Genomic DNA, 26,036 nt, shown 5'->3' with positions numbered 1-26,036 from the left:
TGATAACCCAAAAAACCTGTCTCAATAAATTAGCATATCAAGAAAAGGTTCTCTAAACGACCTATTACCATAATCTTCTGAATCAACTAATTAACTCTAAACACATGCAAAAGATACCTGAGGCTTTTAAAAACTCCCTGCCTGGTTCATTACTCAAAACCCCCATCATGGGTAAGACTAGCGACCTGACAGATGTCAAGAAGGCCATCATTGACACCCTCAAGCAAGAGGGTAAGACCCAGAAAGAAATTTCTCAACAAATAGGCTGTTCCCAGAGTGCTGTATCAAGGCACCTCAATGGTAAGTCTGTTGGAAGGAAACAATGTGGCAGAAAACGCTGTACAACGAGAAGAGGTGACCGGACCCTGAGGAAGATTGTGGAGAAGGACCGATTCCAGACCTTGGGGAACCTGAGGAAGCAGTGGACTGAGTCTGGTGTGGAAACATCCAGAGCCACCGTGCACAGGCGTGTGCAGGAAATGGGCTACAGGTGCCGCATTCCCCAGGTAAAGCCACTTTTGAACCATAAACAGTGGCAGAAGCGCCTGACCTGGGCTACAGAGAAGTAGCACTGGACTGTTGCTAAGTGGTCCCAAGTACTTTTTTCTGATGAAAGCAAATTTTACATGTCATTCGGAAATCAAGGTGCCAGAGTCTGGAGGAAGACTGGGGAGAAGGAAATGCCAAAATGCCTGAAGTCCAGTGTCAAGTACCCACAGTCAGTGATGGTGTGGGGTGCCATGTCAGCTGCTGGTGTTGGTCCACTGTGTTTCATCAAGGGCAGGGTCAATGCAGCTAGCTATCAGGAGATTTTGGAGCACTTCATGCTTCCATCGGCTGAAATGCTTTATGGAGATGAAGATTTCATTTTTCAGCACGACCTGGCACCTGCTCACAGTGCCAAAACCACTGGTAAATGGTTTACTGACCATGGTATTACTGTGCTCAATTGGCCTGCCAACTCTCCTGACCTGAACCCCATAGAGAATCTGTGGGATATTGTGAAGAGAAAGTTGAGAGACGCAAGACTCAACACTCTGGATGAGCTTAAGGCCGCTATTGAAGCATCCTGGGCCTCCATAACATCTCAGCAGTGTCACAGGCTGATTGCCTCCATGCCACGCCGCATTGAAGCAGTCATTTCTGCCAAAGGATTCCCGACCAAGTATTGAGTGCATAACTGAACATTATTATTTGATGGTTTTTTTGTTTGTTATTAAAAAACACTTTTATTTGATTGGACGGGTGAAATATGCTAATTTATTGAGACAGGTTTTTTGGGTTATCAGGAGTTGTATGCCAAAATCATCAGTATTAAAACAATAAAAGACCTGACAAATTTCAGTTGGTGGATAATGAATCTATAATATATGAAAGTTTAATTGTAATCATTACATTATGGTAAATAATGAAATTTAACACTATATGCTAATTTTTTGAGAAGGACCTGTACAGTAGATAACACAGGATCCACCATTCACAATAGGAGATATCACAGCTCACCTCCTCCTCCTGTACAATGACTGATAACATCTCTATATACAGTAGATAACACAGGATCCACCATTCAAGATAGGTGATGTCACAGCTCACCTCCTCTCTCTCTCTCTTTGCACATTGACCATATCATGCCTAAAAAGCTCTCTTGCAGAAGTCAATGAATCGGATTCAATCTGTTGCTGCAAATGTCCTTGTAACTGGAAGTATTAGTCTAGTATTCGGCTTAAAAAATATTTGAGAAGATTGACTGGATTTAATCAATAGGTCATTTTTGTTTGTTTTTTGCTGACACATTCTGTTTAAATGAAAAATTGTGTGCAAACTTAGTCCTGTTTTTTTTTTCCTATAAAGGTTAAAAGGGTCACTCAGACTAAATGTGCTGTTCCGGTATTTGTCCCTGACATCTTTTTACTGCCCTGATGATAAATTAAATGAGTGTAACCAGTGAATAGAAATCGGTCCAGAACATGATTGACCGCCGCAGGATGTCATCCATCACTTTTCAGAGACATTTCTTATTAGATTTCCACGTTGATGAGCCCCGGAGTCTGTGTATAATCGGGTTACGTGCGTGGTGCATGGCACCGCTCTGCTGCACGCTGCTGGTAAAGATGTCCAGCTGCAGTCCCATGTAATCCATCTCCGCAGAGGTCAGCCGGTATCTGCAGGATTTACCCCAGAGCAGATTGCCTGCACATCCCTTTCCTGAATATCTGTAAATCCTGGCTCTGTTTTCTACTCGGGAAGACATGATGGCATTTTTTTTTCTTTGCTAACACATTTTTTTTCGTTATTACTTTTTAGCATGAAATGTGCAAAGTTCCCAAATCTGCTCTTCTCACCCAGAAGCGTTGATAGTTTTGTGTCTCGCAGGAGAAATTGCAAACGGTTTGCTTCTCTCCAGGGAGAAGTAAGTTGAGCAGCGTGACGTAAACCTGACAATAAGGAAGTAATTGTGTTCTGCAGAGCGTCGCATTGTACCGTGTAAAGGATCTGCAGACGGTGGATCATTTACAATAATGGGGTGAGCTAAAAAAGGAGGAAGATATTACCATTTTGTGTATTAGATCATGAGAAAGTTTTGGGTGTGTAATGTATTAATTGTATCTAGTGATGAGTGAACATGCTCGAATAACGTGTCATACGAGTGTCTTGTGCATTTGTTGCGGCTGTTAGGTAATCCCTGCATGTGTTGCGGCTGTTAGGTAATCCCTGCATGTGTTGCGGCTGTTAGGTAATCCCTGCATGTCTTGCGGCTGTTAGGTAATCCCTGCATGTCTTGCGGCTGTCAGGTAATCCCTGCATGTCTTGCGGCTGTTAGGTAATCCCTGCATGTCTTGCGGCTGTTAGGTAATCCCTGCATGTCTTGGTTGCTGTTAGTTAATCCCTGCATGTCTTGGTTGCTGTTAGTTAATCCCTGCATGTCTTGGTTGCTGTTAGTTAATCCCTGCATGTCTTGCAGCTGCTAGTTAATCCCTGCATGTCTTGCGGCTGTTAGGTAATCCCTGCATGTCTTGGTTGCTGTTAGTTAATCCCTGCATGTCTTGCAGCTGCTAGTTAATCCCTGCATGTCTTGGTTGCTGTTAGTTAATCCCTGCATGTCTTGCAGCTGCTAGTTAATCCCTGCATGTCTTGGTTGCTGTTAGTTAATCCCTGCATGTCTTGCAGCTGCTAGTTAATCCCTGCATGTCTTGCGGCTGTTAGGTAATCCCTGCATGTCTTGGTTGCTGTTAGTTAATCCCTGCATGTCTTGCAGCTGTTAGTTAATCCCTGCATGTCTTGCAGCTGTTAGGTAATCCCTGCATGTCTTGTGGCTGTTAGGTAATCCCTGCATGTCTTGCGTCTGTCGAATAGCCATGAAACATTCAGCCGCGGGGACTCAAACTTATTTTTCAAGCATTCGGTTAGCACATGAGCATGCTCAGATAACACTTTTTTCGAGCACGTTCACTTGTCACCACCTCACTTTCTCCCAATGGCAGACATTAGGGGAGAAAATATTGTGCATGTTGAAATGTCAGATGTCTGTCCTGGCAGCTGCTAATTGCACGCTCAGGAGAGGGTGCATGTGTACAGGGAAGTAGGGAGGGATAGCTGTCGCACGCTCAGGAGAGGGTGCACGTGTACAGGGAAGTAGGGAGGGATAGCTGTTGCACGCTCAGGAGAGGGTGCACGTGTGCAGGGAAGTAGGGAGGGACAGCTGTTGCACGATCAGAAGAGGGTGCACGTGTACAAGGAAGTAGGGAGGGACAGCTGTCGCACGCTCAGGAGAGGGTGCACGTGTACAGGAAAGTAGGGAGGGACAGCTGTCGCACGATCAGAAGAGGGTGCACGTGTACAGGGAAGTAGGGAGGGACAGCTGTCGCACGATCAGAAGAGCGTGCACGTGTACAGGGAAGTAGGGAGGGATAGCTGTCGCATGCTCAGGAGAGGGTGCACGTGTACAGGGAAGTAGGGAGGGACAGCTGTCGCACGCTCAGGATAGGGTGCACGTATACAGGGAAGTAGGGAGGGATAGCTGTCGCACGCTCAGGAGAGGGTGCACGTGTACAGGGAAGTAGGGAGGGATAGCTGTTGCACGCTCAGGAGAGGGTGCACGTGTGCAGGGAAGTAGGGAGGGACAGCTGTCGCACGATCAGAAGAGGGTGCACGTGTACAAGGAAGTAGGGAGGGACAGCTGTCGCACGCTCAGGAGAGGGTGCACGTGTACAGGAAAGTAGGGAGGGACAGCTGTCGCACGATCAGAAGAGGGTGCACGTGTACAGGGAAGTAGGGAGGGACAGCTGTCGCACGATCAGAAGAGCGTGCACGTGTACAGGGAAGTAGGGAGGGATAGCTGTCGCATGCTCAGGAGAGGGTGCACGTGTACAGGGAAGTAGGGAGGGACAGCTGTCGCACGCTCAGGAGAGGGTGCACGAGTACAGGGAAGTAGGGAGGGACAGCTGTCGCATGCTCAGGAGAGGGTGCACGTGTACAGGGAAGTAGGGAGGGACAGCTGTCGCACGCTCAGGAGAGGGTGCACGTATACAGGGAAGTAGGGAGGGATAGCTGTCGCATGCTTAGGAGAGGGTGCACGTGTACAGGGAAGTAGGGAGGGATAGCTGTCGCACGCTCAGGATAGGGTGCACGTATACAGGGAAGTAGGGAGGGATAGCTGTCGCACGCTCAGGATAGGGTGCACGTATACAGGGAAGTAGGGAGGGATAGCTGTTGCACGCTCAGGAGCGGGTGCACGTGTACAGGGAAGTAGGGAGGGATAGCTGTCGCACGCTCAGGAGAGGGTGCACGTATACAGGGAAGTAGGGAGGGATAGCTGTCGCATGCTCAGGAGAGGGTGCACGTATACAGGGAAGTAGGGAGGGATAGCTGTCGCACGCTCAGGATAGGGTGCACGTGTACAGGGAAGTAGGGAGGGATAGCTGTCGCACGCTCAGGAGAGGGTGCACGTATACAGGGAAGTAGGGAGGGATAGCTGTCGGAGAAGCGCGTTGTAAACAGGTGACAGTGTATTATGTAGCTGCAGCTTTGTTGGGGGTAACGCTCCCTCGGCGCACATCTCCGCTATGTGCACAGTAATCACAGCTGTATAGTGAAAGGTACAAGATGAATGGCAGGAATACTTAAGATACAAAAGTGTGACTCAGGTTATAGGGGTAGCGCGCGGCTCGTGGAATACTAGAAAAGGACCTGTGAGCAGAATATTTGATCACTAACTAAAGGCATGAGTGTAAAGCCCCTTTATTGTTTATTTAATGTGTATTTATGAGAACTCTATTCCTGAAGTTATATTCCTCAGCAGAGCAGGCACTGCACTCCGCAGCTCTGCTGTACTTCACCACCCGCTGACAGCAGAGCTGTGGAATGAAGTGCCTGCTCCGCTGCGCTGAGGAATATAACTTCAGGAATAGAGTTCTCAAAAATAAACATTAAATAAGCAATAAAGGGGCTGTGCACTCATGCCGTTAGTTAGGAATTGATTATCCTGCTGATAGGTCCTCTTTGAGGGGTTTTCCATATTCCAGAGCTGCTCTGCGATCGCAGCAGCGTTGTGTGCTCAGGATTATTTGCTTGCTACTTTGTTACATGAACCTTAAGGCTTTTTTCTTTTGAAAGTCGGCATGATGAATTCTGGTTAAATACTCTGACACGTGCCCTGCCCGGGCTCAGGATGATGCTATTAGGGGAAAAGTCAAGGTAGAAATGAGTGAGACGCTGTGTCATCTGGTGCACGCCCGGGCAGACGGGAATTAGTGGTGAGTAAATGACGGTTGCAGTATGTAAATCCCAACGTCTGTGGAGTAGCAATCTGTTCCTGTGTCTGCAGAGCCGCAGCGTCTGTCTACACCTGCTATCATTGCTCCGTTATCGGGAGAAACTGACTCTTTCCCCATGGTCACCACTATAGCTTGGATATCCTGCAAATAAACAAAACGCTCACAATTTTGCCATATGCAGGAATCATTTTCATTCCCCATGTAAAGGTGTTTGCACAAAATTGTGACATATAGCAAAAGTTTCATGGTAATGAGAACAATATATGGGTCGGGTAAATAATTACATTCTGGCTAAACATTTGTGCCTCCGTTGGCATTTTGGGAATCTGACAGAACCTCTGATGAAGCCATCCACAAGAATCAGGCGAACCGTTTTGTGCTCCTTCAGGCGTTCCACGACAGTGTCTTGTCTTTTTCTTTCTTTTTTTTCGGGAGGGCACAAAAAGCCATATGGAGAATGCAAAAGTGCACATGGATTAAATTCAGACATACCGCAAGAGCTCTTTTTTCGGGTGATCACTTATTTTACACGGAACTGTAAATAATTGTTGCCTGTGAATGGTACTACAGCGTTCTCTCATAAAGATGGATAGGACGGATCTGCAGTACCATGTTGGCCACAATACAATTTCCGGAGCTGTGCCAGTTCCTATGTGCTGGGGCATCTTCAATCGGCTGATCGAGGGCGATGCCAGGAATAGGACCTGCCTAATCTGATATCGATCACCCATCCTAAGGACTCCCAGAAAAAAACCCTCTTTTTAGCTTTAGCTTGTCTTAGAGTTTAAATGGATGGTCCAGGACTATGTTTTTGATGACCTATCCTCCTATTCACTTCCATAAGAGCTGAGCCGCTGTACACAAGAGCGGCCACTACAGTGTATGGAGCCGTGTTTTTCTGGCTTGTACACTGTCTACCTTCAGTGATCTCGGGAGCAGCTGGTCAGTGGAGGTGCTAGCTGTTCGATCCCCACCGATCTAATATTGGTGATCTACCCCCAGGAGCGGTCATCAGTATCCTAGTCCTGGACATCCCCCTTTAACAAAATGGATTGACAGGAGCTCATCGTGTTTTATTCTGTTTCATCAGATGAGCGGACACCGGTTCATCGCCGATGAGCAACGTAGCTGCAATGGATGACAAGTCCAACACACCCACTAATTCTGCTTCCACAATAAACAGTGAAGATTTCGTCTTGGTCCCTCTGCAAGTTGATGGCTCTTCGAACTTGGACGACAAACCGCAGTTGAAGGTATGAACGTAGTAGCCGTAATGTCTGATTTTAATGAAGTGAGAAGTTCAGAGCTACAAGAGAAAGATGGGAAAAATGCATTAGATACATCACCTTAAAAGAATCCTGTAATCCAAAACCTAAAAATGGTGTTTACCTGCTGTCATAGTGCTAATCTGCGGGTGGCTGAATAAGTGCATTTAGGTGGTCGGTATCTAAGATGTAGGGCTTCCTTAAAGTTGTCTCCGGTATCTTCCTCACCAAACAGCAGCACGATACAACCACTGATCCGTAAATTTTTTTTGTTCCACTTTTGTTTAAATACCAAAGTAATCCAACCTCCCAGCAGAAAACCCTCCTAAGGGCTTGTTCACACCATCCTTTTTTTCCTGCGGATTTTTCAGGTCCTGATTTGGAAATCCCGCAGTGCAAAACCGCGGTGGATTTCCCTGCGGTTTTTTGTGCGGTTTCTTCTGCGGATTCCACTGTGGTTTTCCAACTGCACTTTCCTATTGGTGCAGGTGGAAAACAGTTGCGGAATCCGCAGAAAGAAGTGACATGCTACTTCTTTTTTTCCGCAGAAAATCAGCGCGGATTTTCCAGCGGAAAAAAGCAAAGTGGGAACAGCGGATTTGGTTTTCCATAGGGTAACATTGTACTGTACCCTGCATGGAAAACGTCTGCGGATCCGCAGCTGCAAATCCGCTGCGGATCCGCAGCAAAAACCGCAGCGTGTGAACATAGCCTTAGATAAGAATGGTGAACTTAATCTCAGGTTTGTTATTAAAGGACACCATCCCATGGAGGAATACTATTGTAACCCATTTTATCACCTGCTTTTATGTTCCACACTTTTCTTTTTAATCACAATATCCATTTTGTACTATTGAACAGATGTCACTAATGTCTGTGTTTCTTTGCTTATTTGACAGTGTGGCAGATCTTTTTGTCTTTGAAAGATTTATGCCAGCAGGGTAAAATTATACTTGGCAGTAAAGTTACCAGTCGTCCTGCCAAATACAGCAAGTTATTTACTTAATAGTCTGGCATTAGAACAGTCACTTATAGGGCAATGGCTTTAAATGACTGTCTGATATACGGCGGCTGTGATAGTTGTTTGTTCGGATGTCAGTGTGAAATTTCTTGAGCCTCCATCCTGAAAAGTGCTTTTATAGATATGCCCATTATGCAGTAGTGTTCATATGGAGAAAAGTCCGGACACCCATCTTAATCACTGAATTCGCATTTATCACCTAGTCCCATTTCACCCTCCCATTGAGCATATGTGATTTATTATAAGTAGGGAAGTGAGAAAGAGCTGAGACTTCGACCTCCATTAAAGTCGGGACCTCCTGTTGTGTACAGGTAATTATCACAAGAGATCTCATGAGATCAAGCCAACAAGTCTAGAATTCGTATACGTGGAGGCGGAGACATTCAGGGACTTCCTCTGTTCAAAGAAATTATCTTAGACTCTCTGGAGCCAGTAGTCCGTGATAAATATTGAGGTTTGCATCAATCCGATATTAATTTTCGGCATCGTAGCGATGGGACGAACATAACGGATTCACTCACATCACCGTATGACCGGCCAAACATCTTCAACTTAATGTTGGACAGATGGATTATGCTATCCATGCCATGTTTCACCTCTATAGAAAGGTAAAATCGTGATAGGATATGACCACAATATCTCCCGCCTGGGACCTCCAGGGGCGAAGATATTCTGAAAGTTAGGGATATCATAAATGTTTAAAAGACCTAGCACATTCCACGACCAGCCCTCATATGAGCTCAGCAAGGGCAGGTATGTGGGCATAACCTTGATCTAATAAAAATTTAGAGTTTGGTCTTATGTCATTTGTCAATTCTAGAAGACATAGTACTCTGTGGTTCTGTCTGTTGCTCTAAGGAGTTCTAAGGAGTGCTTCCCTCCGCTAAGCTCTAAGCCATTTCCGCGACACAGGTTTAGTACTTTTTCTTTTGTCATCCCTTTTATTGCATGTGATTGTATATACTGTATTGTTTTGTTCACATTTTGTAACATCTTGGTATATTTTTTATAAACACTTCCTACTTTTCCGGATTAAATATATAAAATGTAATAGCTCTGTTCCTCTTGCTCTGTAAACCGCACCACTGAATACTTACGCTAAGTGTAACAGGTGTCCAGTCAGTCGGCCTGAATAAACGATCAGCGGTGGCAGTTAGTAGTTCCTTTTGTTACTGTGGAGTTAGCAGTGATCGTGTCGTGGCATGTATTTGTGTGTGTGTGTATGTATATGTGTATATAATATATATATATATATATGTGGGTTCTGAGATTAACAATTCCATCCATAACATTTTTTCCTCCTAAATCTTCTCTCATCACGTGTGAGTGATATTATTGAGAAGTGGAAGACACCGCAGCAACTCAGCCACAAAGTGGAGACCCCGTAACATTACAAAGCAGGGTCACAGAGTGCTGAGGAGCAGAGTGCTGGAAAGTCACCAACGCTCTGCTGACTTCACAACTGCAGAGTCCAGATCTCCTCTGGTTTTAACATCTGCACAAACACTGCACCGCTGCTATAGCCTTACATCACCAAGCACGATGCCGAGTGTCGGATGAAGTGGTGTAAAGCCGTCACCACTGGACTCTGGAGGAAACGTGTTCTGTGCAGTGATGGATCACACTTCTTTATCTGGCATCTGATGGACGAGTCTGGGTTTGTTGAATGCCAGGAGAACATTACCCGCCTGACTGCATTGTGCCACCAGTAAATTTTAGTGGAGGAGGGATATACAAGGGGCTTGTTTTTCAAGGGTCGGTCTCTGACCATTACCCTTTATTCCAGTGAAGGGAAATCTAAATCCTTCAGCCTACAAGACATTTTGGACAATTGTAGCTTCATAGTTTGTGGGAACAGTTTGAGGAAGGACGTTTTTCTGTTCCCCATGACTTTGCCCTGTGCAGAAGGTCTATGAAGTCATGATTGGTGGAGTTTAGTGGAAGAACATGCCCCCGGACCCTAGCCCCCATCCAACACCTTTGGGATGAACTAGAACATAGATTGTGAGCCAACATCAATGTCTGACTCCACAAATGCTCCTCTGGATGAATGGGCAAAAATTCCCACAGAAGCCTCCAAAATCTTGTAGAAATTGTTATATCTGCAATAGAACCGGCTCCATATTAATATGTATGGATGTAGAATGGGAGGTCAGAAAAGCTCCTATGGGTGCAATGTGGAGGGGCACAATACTTTGTCCACATAGTGTGTACATGCTATGCCCATATTGTAGGATTCAGAATGGCATCAGCCAGGACAGTTTATGGGAATTGGTTCTGTAGCAATGTCTGTGCACTAGAATAATAAGCCCCAGATAGCTATCGGCACAATTATCGTTTTGAACGTAATATGGTAAACGCCTTTTAACGTTTTCCCTTTCGTCGTTCTTACAGATAATGTCCAATGGAGACGAACAGTTGGAAAAGGCGATGGAAGAAATATTGAGAGATTCTGAGAAAAAGCAATATGGCAGCCAGGCAGGGACTGACGACGTTACAGAACCATATGCTGCCGGCTCCAGCATGACTACGGCCAGAAACCCTCCGCTCACATTAATTTTAGACCCGAACAGTACGGGTGAGTATTTTTGCCCTTACGATGGAGAAATGATGGATTTAGGAGGTATTTGTTCAGGATTCTCCTGTATTTGCTGCCAGAACAGAAGGGCACTGCAAAAGTGTGGATCCTGCCCTGCAATAGTGAGCACTATCTTGTATTGTGTGATTGGCCATTCTTTTCTTTCGGAGGTCTATAATACCAAATTTAACCCACAAACATGTTTTTTTTTTTTATATATATGGACTTTTTTTTACATTGGGGCAACTTCTCCCAGCAAAATTACAAGCGAGGGGGTGGTAGGCCATGTTCAGACATGTATGAGGCTGTAAGTTCTGGTCACAAGACCTATGGTCTGTCCGAGCATTGCGGTCTGTATACCTACACCTCTGAACCCCGTCCAGCTTCTAACTAACAGGGTTGATAAGCCTAAAAGTCCCCATGCACATAAGCCTAAAAGTCCCCATGCACATAAGCCTAAAAGTCCCCATGCACATAAGCCTAAAAGTCCCCACGCACATTAGACTAACATCAGCCAAATTTGCTGACGTGTCTCTTCCTCGACATCATTTGATTTTGGACGACTAATCCTTTTGTTCTCGGCAAGACGATCCGTTGCCAGAACACGGGAATACTCATAAGAGTGAGCGCTCCTGTGTGTGGAGGAGACGTCCTAGATGACTTCTGGACAAACCATTGTTCGACTGGCAGCCATCTATTGCATATGGGCCCCCCTTTGCCTACCTCTATGCCGCAATGACGTCGTAAAAAGGCGGCACTGCAAAATAAGGACAATAATGACTTTTGTAGAAAAGCATATTGGTGGGAATTAAGGAGTCCAGAAAAACAGCCATGCCTTGTATGTGATCTAGCGCTCACTCGATGGCAGTAAGAACGATGCCCAGTTACATTGGATGGCATTTGATGAATATCTGAGATGATATACTTTCTTACATTTGTTTTGTCCTTTTTTTATTTTCCTCAGAGGTTCCCGCACAGAACACCAGAGCTGCTACGAACCCTCCAGAGGAGGAAAGTGTTTCGTTTCACAAACTCTCATATTTAGGTCATATGAAGGTTTCGGCTCCACGCAGTGAGACAGAAGCCCTGCGGGCCATGTCCTCCATGAGAGCACATTGCTCAGCTCCGATCACCGTCACTGTCTACGTCCCTAATGTTGCTGAAGGCTCCGTCAGGTGAGTTCACCGCAGCGCGCTTTACCCAAGGTTGGATGAGATGTAACAGAAGGACCGTGGGGATCCGAACAGCCGCATATTGGTGGATTTTTAGAATATGAAGTAGGCTCATCATAATGCTGCTTCCAGGTGTGGACTATGCCCCGAATAAAAGCCGCCCGTCTCTGTAAATTGTGGACGTGACTGGTCCATCTGCAGCTTTGTGCTCTTATCTGCATCATGGATGAAGGTACAGGAGCTGCCGCCGTTACATGCACTCTTCTCATCCCTAAAACGGGTCAGACTAGTGAATGCTACGACTTATTTCCCACATTTTCCTCCCAGTGTAGAAGTCCATTGAACAAGAAGGGTGTGAGCTGTGATTTTGCCAGTTGTAAATGGTGGATCCTGTGTTATCTACTGTATATAGAGGTGTAATTGGTCATTGTACAGGAGGAGGAGGCAGGCTGTGACATCATTTATTGTGAATGGTGGATCCTGTGTTATCTACTGTATATAGAGGTGTTATCAGTCATTGTACAGGAGGAGGAGGTGAGCTGTGATATCTCCCATTGTGAATGGTGAATCCTGTGTTATCTACTGTATATAGAGGTGTTATCAGTCATTGTACAGGAGGATGAGGTGAGCTGTGACTTGAACAATTGTGAATGGTGGATCCTGTGTCATCTACTGTATATAGAGGTGTTATCAGTCATTGTACAGGAGGAGAAGGTGAGCTGTGACATTACCTATTGTGAATGGTGGATCATGTGTTATCTCCTGTATATAGTGGTGCATTGAACAGGAGGAGAGGGTGAGCTGTGACATCACTTATTATTATGAATGATTGATCCTGTGTTCTCAGTCATTGCAATCCTATCTGTGATGATAATGAAATGAGCACTGAAAATTCAGCCTCTTATGAGACTCAGTGTTGTGAGTGAAAACTGCAAGATTTCAGGATATTTATTAATAAAGATATATTTGTGATGAAAACAATAATTAACTTTTTTTTAAAATATGTAGCTGTACGTTGTTGTACGTGGTGCCAAAAATACAGGTAAAAACTCCCCCAAAAAATAATTTTATACACGACCAAAGTATACAGTAAAAATATATAAATTTTGTTAAATACATTATAAAATCAAAGGTAAAAAAATGAAAACACCACTGGTAGAGACAATAGGTGGGTACACCCGGATATAGTTTAACATTCATATATACTCCTCATGTCTAAAATTGGTATGGCCCTCATTTGTACAGGTAGCAACATAAATATCTATTGTAACCCCATATACTCAGGACAAACAAATGCAGAAATAATTTCTGTTAGCAATATGAGGATAACAATTAACTCTCACTAAAGTATTCAGTTAAACAGACAGACCATCAATTGTCAAATCAAGAAAAAGGGGTAGCCTCATATCTATTAACAAAAATGCATATATAGGTGTCCAGCAGAACCACAGTCAGACACTGGGTAGTATTTGAGGCAAAGTTGCCACAATTTCAGAAAATGTCCAAGGTATATAATGCCCCCAGTGTTATGAATGTGACTCCACCAAAACATATGTTAAACCATAAGAGCCTAGATAAATGAGAGCAGAATAACCACAGAAAACGTGTAATCACTGCAAGAGTTGTTACCGGGGACCCACCACCCCCGACGCACGTTTCACATTGAATTGCTTCGTACCTAGACGGTATCCTGGTTCCTTTTTTGAGTTGTCTGCCTGGCGCAATGCCGTCGTTGCGGTGTGATGCCCATGTGACGTTGCAGCAGGCCGGCTAATCAAAAAAAGGGCTGCAGATGCCGACAGGTGCGTTCAGCGGCGACAGATTACGGACTTGGCCAATGAACCTTTCGCACCAATTACAATACTCTCTTTGTACCTTTTGCTTTACTTTTTATTTGTTTGTTTTTCTCTTTGAACACAATATTACTAAAATGTCAAAGGGAAATCGGCCTACTAAAATGTATATATTGATATATGTTGTAATGTCTGCAGGGTTGGCGTGAGGGCATGCCCTGATGTTATCACTTGAACTGCTTTTATTTGCATTTCATTGTTTTTTTTGTTTGTTTTTGTGACTTTTCTAAGCTGCGGTGTAGTAACACAAGGTTCCAGGAAGCCTTGCCCAATCTTTATAACCCAGCATTGTTTTCTCCATATCTAATTACAAGAAACCTTTATTAACATCTTCTCCTTTCACGGTAGGAAGCTGTAAATTAAAGTGAAGCGTTGAGCATAAAAAATAAAAGGATGTTGCTACCAGGTCTGGATATGATGTCTGCATTGGAAAACACATGGCAAATAAGATTTAAAGGGGTTGTCCAGCCTCGGGGTTCAAGTCTGCAGTCGCTCTATGCATAACATTTCTTCTTATTTATTTATTTTTTTGCTCCGGCCATTTACAGTAGCAGCATAATAAATGGGATTGTGTCACCACTTTCCAAAATCCATAAAGTTTTATTTTTCAATTTTTTTTTGGTTTAGGGTGTTTACCAATCGGGTTCATTATTTTTAAATTTTGATATATCGGACTTTTCTGAATGCGGTAGTACCACATATGTGTGTGTGTGTGTGTGTGTGTGTGTGTGTGTGTGTGTGTGTGTGTGTGTATATATATATCTTTTTCTTTTTACCTTTCACTGGTCGTTTTAGTCCCCTTATGGGACTTATCACGGTTTCCTTTGCAGCCCGGGCCATAGGCAGAGTTTCAACGGACCTCAGTATTGACAAACCTAGGGGGTCTTCAGCAGACCCACGACTGTCATAGTCACACATTGGTGAACCGCGATCACATAAGATCCTTTATCGTAGACACATTATCTTACTGTGTTTTATCCCCTCCTTATCTTTCACTGCAGGATCCTGGATCAGTCAAGCAATGCAGAAATCGCCTCCTTCCCAATCTACAAAGTGTTGTTCTGCGTCCGAGGACAGGACGGGACTTCAGAATGCGACTGCTTTGCATTCACCTCACGGGATCTTGACACGGATGAGTTTCAAATCCATGTATTCAGCTGCGAGATCAAAGAGGCGGTAAGCGTTCTGTAGCTGCGCTCTTGTAAAAGCTGCTCAGTCTTTTTTTTTTTTCTTTTACCTGAAATTGTCAGTTCATTTAATTGACTTTTTTTTTTTAAATTCCAAGTCCTGTTTAACCGCTCATTTTTTTTTTTTTAGAATTACAATTTTTTTAATTTGTCGTGGCAAAAGAGGGAATGATGAAAGCGAATCTTCAGAATTTTTTTCATCATTTGCTGATCTAATTATTTTAATCAAAGGTTGAGCAGTGTTGCCCATAATTGTATGATTTACCTTGTAGCGATCCTGACTTGTAACATACCCCAGAGCTGCATTTATAATTCTGCAGGATTCCGAGATCAAATCTCCCAACATTGCTTATTTGACTCAACCATGAGGCAGATTTACTAATCCCCATTGCTTTGTGCTAGATGACAAATTTGGTGCATCTTTAGACTTTTACACCACTTCTTGCACTACTTTTAGACAAACTAATTGCACCAAATGTGCAGCACGCATTGACCTATTATAAAGCCGTGCTGCATTTTTTTTTTTATCCATACAATCAATTTTCAAGTCAGTGGTGTGACAATTTGCGCCAGAATTTGACTCCTTTTCCTTGAAAATCAGTAATAATGGGCCCTGATATCGATAAAGGTACGGTATTTGCATTCTCAGAAATACGTTCTGCTACATGGCTTGGAGGATAGAAGGTAAACCTCTGCACGCGGCTCTCAGACCTGGCTGTGAAGCCGTCAAGGGGAAGTGTCAGGTGACTTGAGTAATATGACTGCGGTTTCCTTTTTTTGTGAGAACACATGAATACACTGGGATGTGAAATAATCACCAGACAGCAGAACAGAGCCCACCACGTCATATGTGTCGCCTTTTTTTTTTTTTTTTTTTTTTTTTTTTTTACCTTTTTATTTCTTATGTGTTATTTATTTTATTTTTTAGCAAAATTCTGCGTTTAATTTTAGGGTTGTGCGGAACAAAGATATTGATGATTTATAATTAAAGGGAGCCTGTCCTATGCAGAGACGTTATTTACCTGCAAATATAGTAGTAATATGCAGGTTACAGTCACATCTAACAGGCTTACTGGAGCAGTGGCTGCAGGGAAAAAGTGAACTTATGTCCTCCCTGCGGCCGCTTGCTTACAGTCACCAGGGCTGTGCAGGGAGCTGTAAAAGTCACTGCTCACTGTACATTGAGGTTCTTGTAATCACTCCCCGACACATTGATTGGCAGCAAGCTTGGCTCACGCACACTTATATACAATGTAACGAAAGAAAGAATGATGGCCGCACTCACCGATCTCCTTGCAGGTAACTTTATTAGAAATCCATCTTCACGGCACGGGGGTGTACATTACAGGACATGTGAGAGCCGAACGACGGCCGTTTCGCACCGACCAGGTGCTTCTACGGGTTCAAAGAGTGGACGGACATGACGCCTGAAGAAAGGTGCGGGCTCATAGCTCCTCCCTCCGCGTCACGCCGTCCACTCCTGGTGACAGGCATAAAAACATATAAAATCATTACAAAAATTAAAAACAATGATACAAAACAGCCCTAGTGTATATCTCATATATATAAATGTCTAAATTACTCAACTTTATGGTGAAATTAGACCTTATCCTCTCCATTTCTGGTAACCAATCCTGTTATATATACATCATCAAAATGGCGCACTCCTCTTGTTATACTCATCTCTATAATTTTATCCTAATGATGACCATATATCTGCGCAATACTTAAAAAGACGTCACTACACAGTATTTAGAAGGACGGAGCATGATACAAAAATGAAATTAACCCCATCCAAAGATTCCTAACCAGTCTACTGGTGTAGGGGCCTGGAGCGGACCTTCGTAGACTTATAATTCTATAGTACCTTCGGCCGGTCTGCCAAGTGGGCATATACACTGATGTGTTGGTGCGTCTCCTATTCTCTATCGGGATGCTGCTGTTCATAGAAATATGGATAAATCAACTTTATCATTGAGTCCTGCCGGACCCATAGCCCCCGTTCGTATGATCCAGGACGCCTCCCGCCTTAGTAATAAGTTGTTCCAATCCCCCCCTCTTCTGGGTGGTCTGACCTGTTCTACTCCAGCAAAGGTCAAAACCTCTGCATTACTGTCATGGATTCCACGGACGTGATCTATTAATCTCGGTGATCCTTTCCCTGTAATGATCGACCTACAGTGTTCCCTGATCCTTATATATAGGCACCTTATCGTCTTACCGACATAATACCGTCCGCACGGACACCAGAGAACGTATACTACGTACTTAGTCTGACATGTAATCAAATCTCTACTCACATGTTTTATGGGTCCAATTTGTAACACTTTATCCACGGTATGCTGCCTACACAGGGTGCAGTGCCCACATCGGTAGTTGCCTTGAGGGATACTATTTTCTAACCAGCTCTTAGGGTATGTGCACACGTTCAGGATTTCTTGCAGAAATTTCCTGAAGAAAACCGGAAATTTTCTGCAAGAAATCCGCATTTTTTTTTTTGCGTTTTTTTTCCGTTTTTTTTGCGTTTTTTTAACATTCTGCAAGCGTAATTAGCTTGCAGAATGCTAAAGTTTTCCAAGCGATCTGTAGCATCGCTTGGAAAACTGACTGACAAGTTGGTCACACTTGTCAAACATAGCGTTTGACAAGTGTGACCAACTTGTTACTATAGATGCTGCTTTTGCAGCATCTATAGTAAAAGATAGAACGTTTAAAAATAATAAAAAAAATTAAAAAAATGCTTATACTCACCCGCAGACATCAGATCTGCTCACCGGCGTCCATTCCTATAGCTGATGTGTGCGCGCAGGGCCTTCCATGACGTCACGGTCACGTGAGCGGTCTCGACCAATCACAGGACAGTGACGTCATTCGGCAAGGTCCTTCTCCGCACACCAGCTACAGGAACCAGCCAGCGTGCAGCACAGAGGCGGGAACACTGCGCTGGACATCGAGGGTGAGTATATCGCTATTTTTTATTTTATTTCTTATTTTTTGACCACTTATATGGTGCCCAGTGCGTGGAGGAGAGTTTCCTCTCCTCCACCCTGGGTACCAACCGCACATAATCTGCTTACTTCCCGCATGGTGTGCACAGCCCCGTGCGGGAAGTAAGCAGATCAATGGACCCCTAGGTGTGCGGAATCCCCGCAATTCCGCATTTTTAATGAACATGTTGCTTTTTTTTCCGCTATGCGATTTTTTCGCGGAAAAAATCGCAACATTTGCACAAAAAATGCGGAATACCTTGTAAATAATAGGAGGCATATGTTAGCGTTTTTTTCGCGTTTTTATCACGTTTTTATAGCGAAAAAACGCGAAAAAAACGCTAAAAATCCTGAACGTGTGCACATGGCCTCAGGTTTATTTTCCCTCACCTGATTACGCACTATGATGTCCCTAATTCTCCTGCTCCTTCTATTGGAAATCAGGGGACCCCTGGCTGCTATCTCTACGAGATCCCTGTCGCCCTCAAGCAGATGCCAATTACTTCTAATTGCCGTTCTTATCTGTCTGTCCATCGGGCCGAACTGGAAACAAAAAGTAAATCTTTTACCCACTGTCCGTTCCCCATTCTCCCCATGGTTATATCGCCTCTCCATTTTATTGCATGCATTTCGCCATACTTGGTCAGGGTACCCTCTATATTTAAGTCTTTCTCCTAGCTCTCTAGACTGCTCATGAAAACCCCCTTTGGTATTATTAGTTCTCCTAGTTCTGACTAACTGTCCATATGGGAGACTTTGTTTAGTATGATACGGATGGTAACTGTCGAAGTGCAGTAGTGCATTTGTGGCTACAGCTTTTCGGTATAATGACGTATTGATGGCCCCATCCACTATATCCACACTAACATCCAAGAAATCAAGGTGAAGACCTCCAAAATCTGAGGTGAAGGACATACCCATGTCATTGTTGTTCAATAGTGTGACAAACTGGTTGAAACTTGCCTCAGACCCATCCCATATTATGAACATATCATCGATATAACGTAAATACATTTTTATATGTTTAAAGAACACGTTCCTGGTGGAGTACACATATAGCTCCTCAAAGTGTCCTAAATAAAGGTTTGCGAATGTGCAAGCTGCCGGAGTCCCCATGGCAGTGCCAACCACCTGTAGGTACCAGAGGTCCAAGAATGTAAATGCGTTGTGAGTCAAAATAAAACTGAGACTATTGCAAATAAAGTCCACTAACCCTGTTCTCTTATGTACGGTATTAAGAATCTGGCGTACTGAGTCTACCCCTTGTTTCTGGGCAATACGTGTGTACAAGCTAGTTACATCAATTGATGCCAGGTTAAAACCTGGCTGCCACGTAAACTGTTGAATCTGTTTCAAAAAAGAGCCCGTATCTTTAATATATGAGGGAATGTGCACTAGCAGTGGTCTCAGGAGCCAATCTACATATTTCGATAGTGGCTCTGTGAGGGATCCCACCCCGGAGACTATAGGTCGTCCGGGTGGGTCCCTCTCCGATTTATGAATTTTAGGGACATAGTACCAATGCGGCCTTATGGGGAACTCCGGCAGCAATTTTTCAGCAACCTTAGATGACAAAACTCCTGCCTCGACGGTATGTCTCAGCAGTGATCGCAATTCATTACCAAACCTGTGGGTGGGATCATTAGGTAGTCTTACATAGGTCACCTCATCCCCTAATTATCTTAGAGATTCTTTAATATATACTTCCCTGGGAATGAGGACTGTTTTGCCCCCTTTGTCAGCGGGGCGTATTATAGTATCCGTCCACCCCTTGATTTCTTTTAACGCCCTGTGCTCCTCAGGTGTCAGGTTAGATGGAGCTTTGGGATAAATAAGGGCCTCCACGTCCTTCAGTACCTGGGCTTCAAACAAATCTATGGCGTTCCCTGGTGATACGGGGGGCATATATCTGGAAGCTACTCCTCCCGTGAACGGTACTGTGGACACCGGGAGGTATTGTGTAGCATCTAGAGAATCTTCTGTGATACTTAGTAATAATTCTGCATCATTCCGGATATCTGCTAGTACCTCAAAACCTGCTCCCGCCATAAAGCCCAAGGATCCTACTGCACATGGACGTTCACCCTCCAACTTAGTCTGTCCCTCTGGGGTTTTCAAAAAATGTTTAAATAGGTGGATTTTACGTATAGACTTAAACAGGTCTACCCTGAATTCAGCGAAGTCAAAATCATTAGGGATACAGTAATTAAGGCAGACTTAAGTTGGAGGGTGAACGTCCATGTGCAGTAGGATCCTTGGGCTTTATGGCGGGAGCAGGTTTTGAGGTACTAGCAGATATCCGGAATGATGCAGAATTATTACTAAGTATCACAGAAGATTCTCTAGATGCTACACAATACCTCCCGGTGTCCACAGTACCGTTCACGGGAGGAGTAGCTTCCAGATATATGCCCCCCGTATCACCAGGGAACGCCATAGATTTGTTTGAAGCCCAGGTACTGAAGGACGTGGAGGCCCTTATTTATCCCAAAGCTCCATCTAACCTGACACCTGAGGAGCACAGGGCGTTAAAAGAAATCAAGGGGTGGACGGATACTATAATACGCCCCGCTGACAAAGGGGGCAAAACAGTCCTCATTCCCAGGGAAGTATATATTAAAGAATCTCTAAGATAATTAGGGGATGAGGTGACCTATGTAAGACTACCTAATGATCCCACCCACAGGTTTGGTAATGAATTGCGATCACTGCTGAGACATACCGTCGAGGCAGGAGTTTTGTCATCTAAGGTTGCTGAAAAATTGCTGCCGGAGTTCCCCATAAGGCCGCATTGGTACTATGTCCCTAAAATTCATAAATCGGAGAGGGACCCACCCGGACGACCTATAGTCTCCGGGGTGGGATCCCTCACAGAGCCACTATCGAAATATGTTGATTGGCTCCTGAGACCACTGCTAGTGCACATTCCCTCATATATTAAAGATACGGGCTCTTTTTTGAAACAGATTCAACAGTTTACGTGGCAGCCAGGTTTTAACCTGGCATCAATTGATGTAACTAGCTTGTACACACGTATTCCCCAGAAACAAGGGGTAGACTCAGTACGCCAGATTCTTAATACCGTACATAAGAGCACAGGGTTAGTGGACTTTATTTGCAATAGTCTCAGTTTTATTTTGACTCACAACGCATTTACATTCTTGGACCTCTGGTACCTACAGGTGGTTAGCACTGCCATGGGGACTCCGGCAGCTTGCACATTCGCAAACCTTTATTTAGGACACTTTGAGGAGCTATATGTGTACTCCACCAGGAACGTGTTCTTTAAACATATAAAAATGTATTTACGTTATATCGATGATATGTTCATAATATGGGATGGGTCTGAGGCAAGTTTCAACCAGTTTGTCACACTATTGAACAACAATGACATGGGTATGTCCTTCACCTCAGATTTTGGAGGTCTTCACCTTGATTTCTTGGATGTTAGTGTGGATATAGTGGATGGGGCCATCAATACGTCATTATACCGAAAAGCTGTAGCCACAAATGCACTACTGCACTTCGACAGTTACCATCCGTATCATACTAAACAAAGTCTCCCATATGGACAGTTAGTCAGAACTAGGAGAACTAATAATACCAAAGGGGGTTTTCATGAGCAGTCTAGAGAGCTAGGAGAAAGACTTAAATATAGAGGGTACCCTGACCAAGTATGGCGAAATGCATGCAATAAAATGGAGAGGCGATATAACCATGGGGAGAATGGGGAACGGACAGTGGGTAAAAGATTTACTTTTTGTTTCCAGTTCGGCCCGATGGACAGACAGATAAGAACGGCAATTAGAAGTAATTGGCATCTGCTTGAGGGCGACAGGGATCTCGTAGAGATAGCAGCCAGGGGTCCCCTGATTTCCAATAGAAGGAGCAGGAGAATTAGGGACATCATAGTGCGTAATCAGGTGAGGGAAAATAAACCTAAGAGCTGGTTAGAAAATAGTATCCCTCAAGGCAACTACCGATGTGGGCACTGCACCCTGTGTAGGCAGCATACCGTGGATAAAGTGTTACAAATTGGACCCATAAAACATGTGAGTAGAGATTTGATTACATGTCAGACTAAGTACGTAGTATACGTTCTCTGGTGTCCGTGCGGACGGTATTATGTCGGTAAGACGATAAGGTGCCTATATATAAGGATCAGGGAACACTGTAGGTCGATCATTACAGGGAAAGGATCACCGAGATTAATAGATCACGTCCATGGAATCCATGACAGTAATGCAGGGGTTTTGACCTTTGCTGGAGTAGAACAGGTCAGACCACCCAGGAGAGGGGGGGATTGGAACAACTTATTACTAAGGCGGGAGGCGTCCTGGATCATACGAACGGGGGCTATGGGTCCGGCAGGACTCAATGATAAAGTTGATTTATCCATATTTCTATGAACAGCGGCATCCCGATAGAGAATAGGAGACGCACCAACACATCAGTGTATATGCCCACTTGGCAGACCGGCCGAAGGAACTATAGAATTATAAGTCTACGAAGGTCCGCTCCAGGCCCCTACACCAGTAGACTGGTTAGGAATCTTTTGGATGGGGTTAATTTCATTTTTGTATCATGCTCCGTCCTTCTAAATACTGTGTAGTGACGTCTTTTTAAGTATTGCGCAGATATATGGTCATCATTAGGATAAAATTATAGAGATGAGTATAACAAGAGGAGTGCGCATTTTGATGATGTATATATAACAGGATTGGTTACCAGAAATGGAGAGGATAAGGTCTAATTTCACCATAAAGTTGAGTAATTTAGACATTTATATATGAGATATACACTAGGGCTGTTTTGTATCATTGTTTTTAATTTTTGTAATGATTTTATATGTTTTTATGCCTGTCACCAGGAGTGGACGGCGTGACGCGGAGGGAGGAGCTATGAGCCCGCACCTTTCTTCAGGCGTCATGTCCGTCCACTCTTTGAACCCGTAGAAGCACCTGGTCGGTGCGAAACGGCCGTCGTTCGGCTCTCACATGTCCTGTAATGTACACCCCCGTGCCGTGAAGATGGATTTCTAATAAAGTTACCTGCAAGGAGATCGGTGAGTGCGGCCATCATTCTTTCTTTCGTTACATTGTTTGCCAGTTGTCTCTTGGCCATTGCACCCGAGATCGGAAGCTGAGTGGCGTTATAGCCCGCACGTCAGAGCTCAACCGATACAAGCGGGCAGTGCGGGTTGCTATTTTCTGAACAGTTGTATTACACTTATATACAGTGTACAGAACCAGGACAGCAAAGCTCCATATACCGTGCAGTGGCTGGTCTCAGCTCTCATCGAAGTGAATGTGATCTGAGCCTGCAGTACCAGAGAACAGCCACTATGTGTGCTGTTCCAGCTATGCAAATGGTGAACTGCTGGCGGCCGAAGCTTCTAGTATAAGATGAACCAAAAGATGTTTTAAGGGGACGACCGTCTCTCAGTATGTAGAGCGCTCTGAACAAAGCAGATGTTTCCTATAGCAAATATCTAGACTCCAGCTTGTGGCTGAGGACTTCTCTAAGTCTGGTATTATGGGGTCTAGTCCTGACATTTCTGTGCGGCTGCCTACATGACATGGCCTCTGCTAGAAGATGAGTTTCCGGACAATGGCTCCTCTTATATTCCCCTCACGACATGTCCAGCGCAGTGCGATGAAGAATGGTTTATTGTGTCAAACAGTCAAACCGAAATCCACAAGATCATTCTCCCATGGAAAAATCCCCGTGTGGACAATTACCGTACTTGTTCTTTTAGCATTTCTATTTTTTTCTGATAAACCTTTTTTTTTTTTCTTCTTACTTCTCCTGACATTTCCGGCTTACTAAACACTTGTATTCTTCAAAAAATATCACTTTGTTTTCTTAGAAATCTGTGTTTTGACGTTCCTCTGTTATTCATCCTGGAAATGAGCATTGTCAAATAGGTCGTGTCTCTATACAGTGTAACTGGATAGTGCCAGGATGTGCAGGAAGAAGCCTCTATTACTAGGGGGCTGGTAACGCCCAGGTGGCAATTTATTCCTAAAGTTCCAGGAGGAATAACGGAGGATTGCTTTTTTTAAATTAGATTTTATTTTATTTTTTTAGTTTCTTTAGTTCCTTATCCTTTCGTGTAAGAAGTTTACACATATATACTTTTTATAAACATACACATATAGATATATAATATAAACATATTTTCGAGATCTATTTTATATATATATATACACACACACACATATATGTTATAGATAATATCTTTATACTATATATGTGTATAATATTTATTTAAAAAATGTGTGTGTAAATATAAATATATCTAAAATAACTAAATAAAAAATATATATTTTTTATATAATTTTTTTTAATTAATTCTACGAGGTGAGTCCTGCTATTGTTTGAGTGAAGTCAGGAAAATATTATTCAGCTACAACCCACAGTCTAAAACTATTGACAAATGTTATGGCCCAAATAACAGTTTAAACATGTGTTTCCAAGAGGAACAACAGAGGACCTTTACAGCACAAAGTTGTAATAAAATATTACTTCTACATTTGATGGACAAATGCAATGTGATGTAACGGTGAATGTAGAGAAAACATTCCTTGCTTTAGTCGTTGACTAGGTTTTTGTTTACCCCCATAGGTTAGCCGGATACTGTACAGCTTCTTTACCGCATTCAAGCGCTCAGCAAAGCAAACTACAGACGTGAAGGATTCCTCCCTGCCCACCCCGGACAGCGACGTGTTCACATTCACCGTGTCCCTGGAGGTGAAGGAGGACGACGGAAAAGGGAATTTCAGGTACTTGTCGCTCCTGTATTATGCGGCAATGCGTTTTATGTCTGCGGTACGAGATCGCTTCCCCAGGCCGTCTGGCACTTTCAGGAAAGGAACGTATGGTGTGTGCTACATTGGCGGTGTTGTGTCCCATCTGTAGCCACGGGAGAGATGTCCTCCGTCACGTCTGTCGCTGGCAGATCGTAGAATTACATCAGATAATTGCTGCTCTCATAGACGTTTCCTTAAATACTACATGTGACACATCAAATGTAGGTTTACTGTAGTAAATGCCCATAAAATGATTCACAACAATTATGGCATACATCGGGTTGTTTCATGTATATGGACATTTTTTTTTTTACTCAAATGCATGTGTTTTGGGCTGAAAATAATGTTTGCAATTGGTTTTCCTTAAAAACCTTGTGCCATTTGCCTTCTATAGGCTCTGTGATGCACTGTCTATTTCTGGTTGCAAAATGAGTTAACTAAGAATCCGTCAGTGAGCTTGTTCTGATTGGGCTTCTGTCATTTAATGCGGCTTTTTCTGAACTCCTCTAAGCTGATTTATGATAACATAAAAGTTCAACTCTCTTCCTATGTGGTTTGTGGTCATGTGGGCAGCGCATCGGGGTCCGGGGCTCGAATCCTTCCAAGGACAACATCTGCAAGGAGTTTGTTTGTTCTCCCCGTGTTTGTGTGGGTTTCCTCCAGGTTCTCTGGCTTCCTCCAACACTCCACGATTTTGCTGCGTTTTTGCAGGTTTTGGTGATGTTTTTAGTGCGATTTTTCATTGATTTTTTTTATCTTCCAATTCAATAGGTGGAATAACGATGAAAGTAACATGCTCTATGTCCAAAAAACCATGCAAAGCATAAAATACCGATGACAAAAAAGCAATGTGTGTGCATGAGATTTCTGAAATCTCATAGGCTTTGCTGGTCCTGTAAAATCAGCTGAAAATTAGCATAAAAAAACGCAGCAAAAAAACCCAGTATGAACTTACCCTATGTCTGGCTTTAGGGTGGCTGAGCTGGACATAGTCTTCAAATGAGTTTTCTGGAAAGCTTGCCTTTAGTTTTACCTTCCAATTGGTCATCCTGCATGCGATAAATCATTGGACCATAGCTGCCACAGTTAATCTCGCACGCGCTTGCCATTTACTCTGGGTTCTTAGTCATTGCCATGGCCGATAAACAGATGAGTGACACGTCCCATTATGAGTTAATGCAAACATAAAATCGCTACTTTGTTTCTGCAGTTAGAATGATTGTCACTTAACAATGTTTGTTACGTAATAAATACGGTACATGTTCATGTAGGATGATACAGTGTACTTGTAGTGATCCTCCTCGTTCACTCCCGTGTGGAAATACAAGTTTTCTGATGTACAATGCAAAATATAAGTGAATTCTGCTTTTTCGTAGCTTCCACACCG

General features: G+C 43.7%; 1 protein-coding gene across 5 annotated transcripts in view; it reads left to right on the top strand.

Moving 5' to 3' along the window:
* RABGAP1L (RAB GTPase activating protein 1 like) overlaps window positions 1–26,036 on the top strand; it is a 268,486-nt gene that overhangs the window by 19,329 nt on the left and 223,121 nt on the right. For 3 of the 5 annotated variants that reach the window (XR_013218588.1, XM_077277811.1, XM_077277814.1), the window contains exons 2-6: window positions 6,865–7,027; window positions 10,455–10,638; window positions 11,603–11,813; window positions 14,665–14,839; window positions 24,465–24,622. Coding sequence is in view for 4 of the 5 variants with exons in the window: in XM_077277811.1 (XP_077133926.1) it covers window positions 6,890–7,027; window positions 10,455–10,638; window positions 11,603–11,813; window positions 14,665–14,839; window positions 24,465–24,622 (866 nt within the window). In the remaining variant the exon portion in view is untranslated. Of the gene's footprint in view, window positions 1–2,422; window positions 2,525–6,864; window positions 7,028–8,327; window positions 8,372–10,454; window positions 10,639–11,602; window positions 11,814–14,664; window positions 14,840–24,464; window positions 24,623–26,036 lie in introns of those variants that run through there. The other 2 variants (XM_077277812.1, XM_077277813.1) reach the window with 2 other exon arrangements.

This window comes from Ranitomeya variabilis, chromosome 8 (assembly GCF_051348905.1).
Source record: "Ranitomeya variabilis isolate aRanVar5 chromosome 8, aRanVar5.hap1, whole genome shotgun sequence".
Taxonomy (NCBI): domain Eukaryota; kingdom Metazoa; phylum Chordata; class Amphibia; order Anura; family Dendrobatidae; genus Ranitomeya; species Ranitomeya variabilis.
This window is presented reverse-complemented; position numbering and strand designations above follow the sequence as displayed.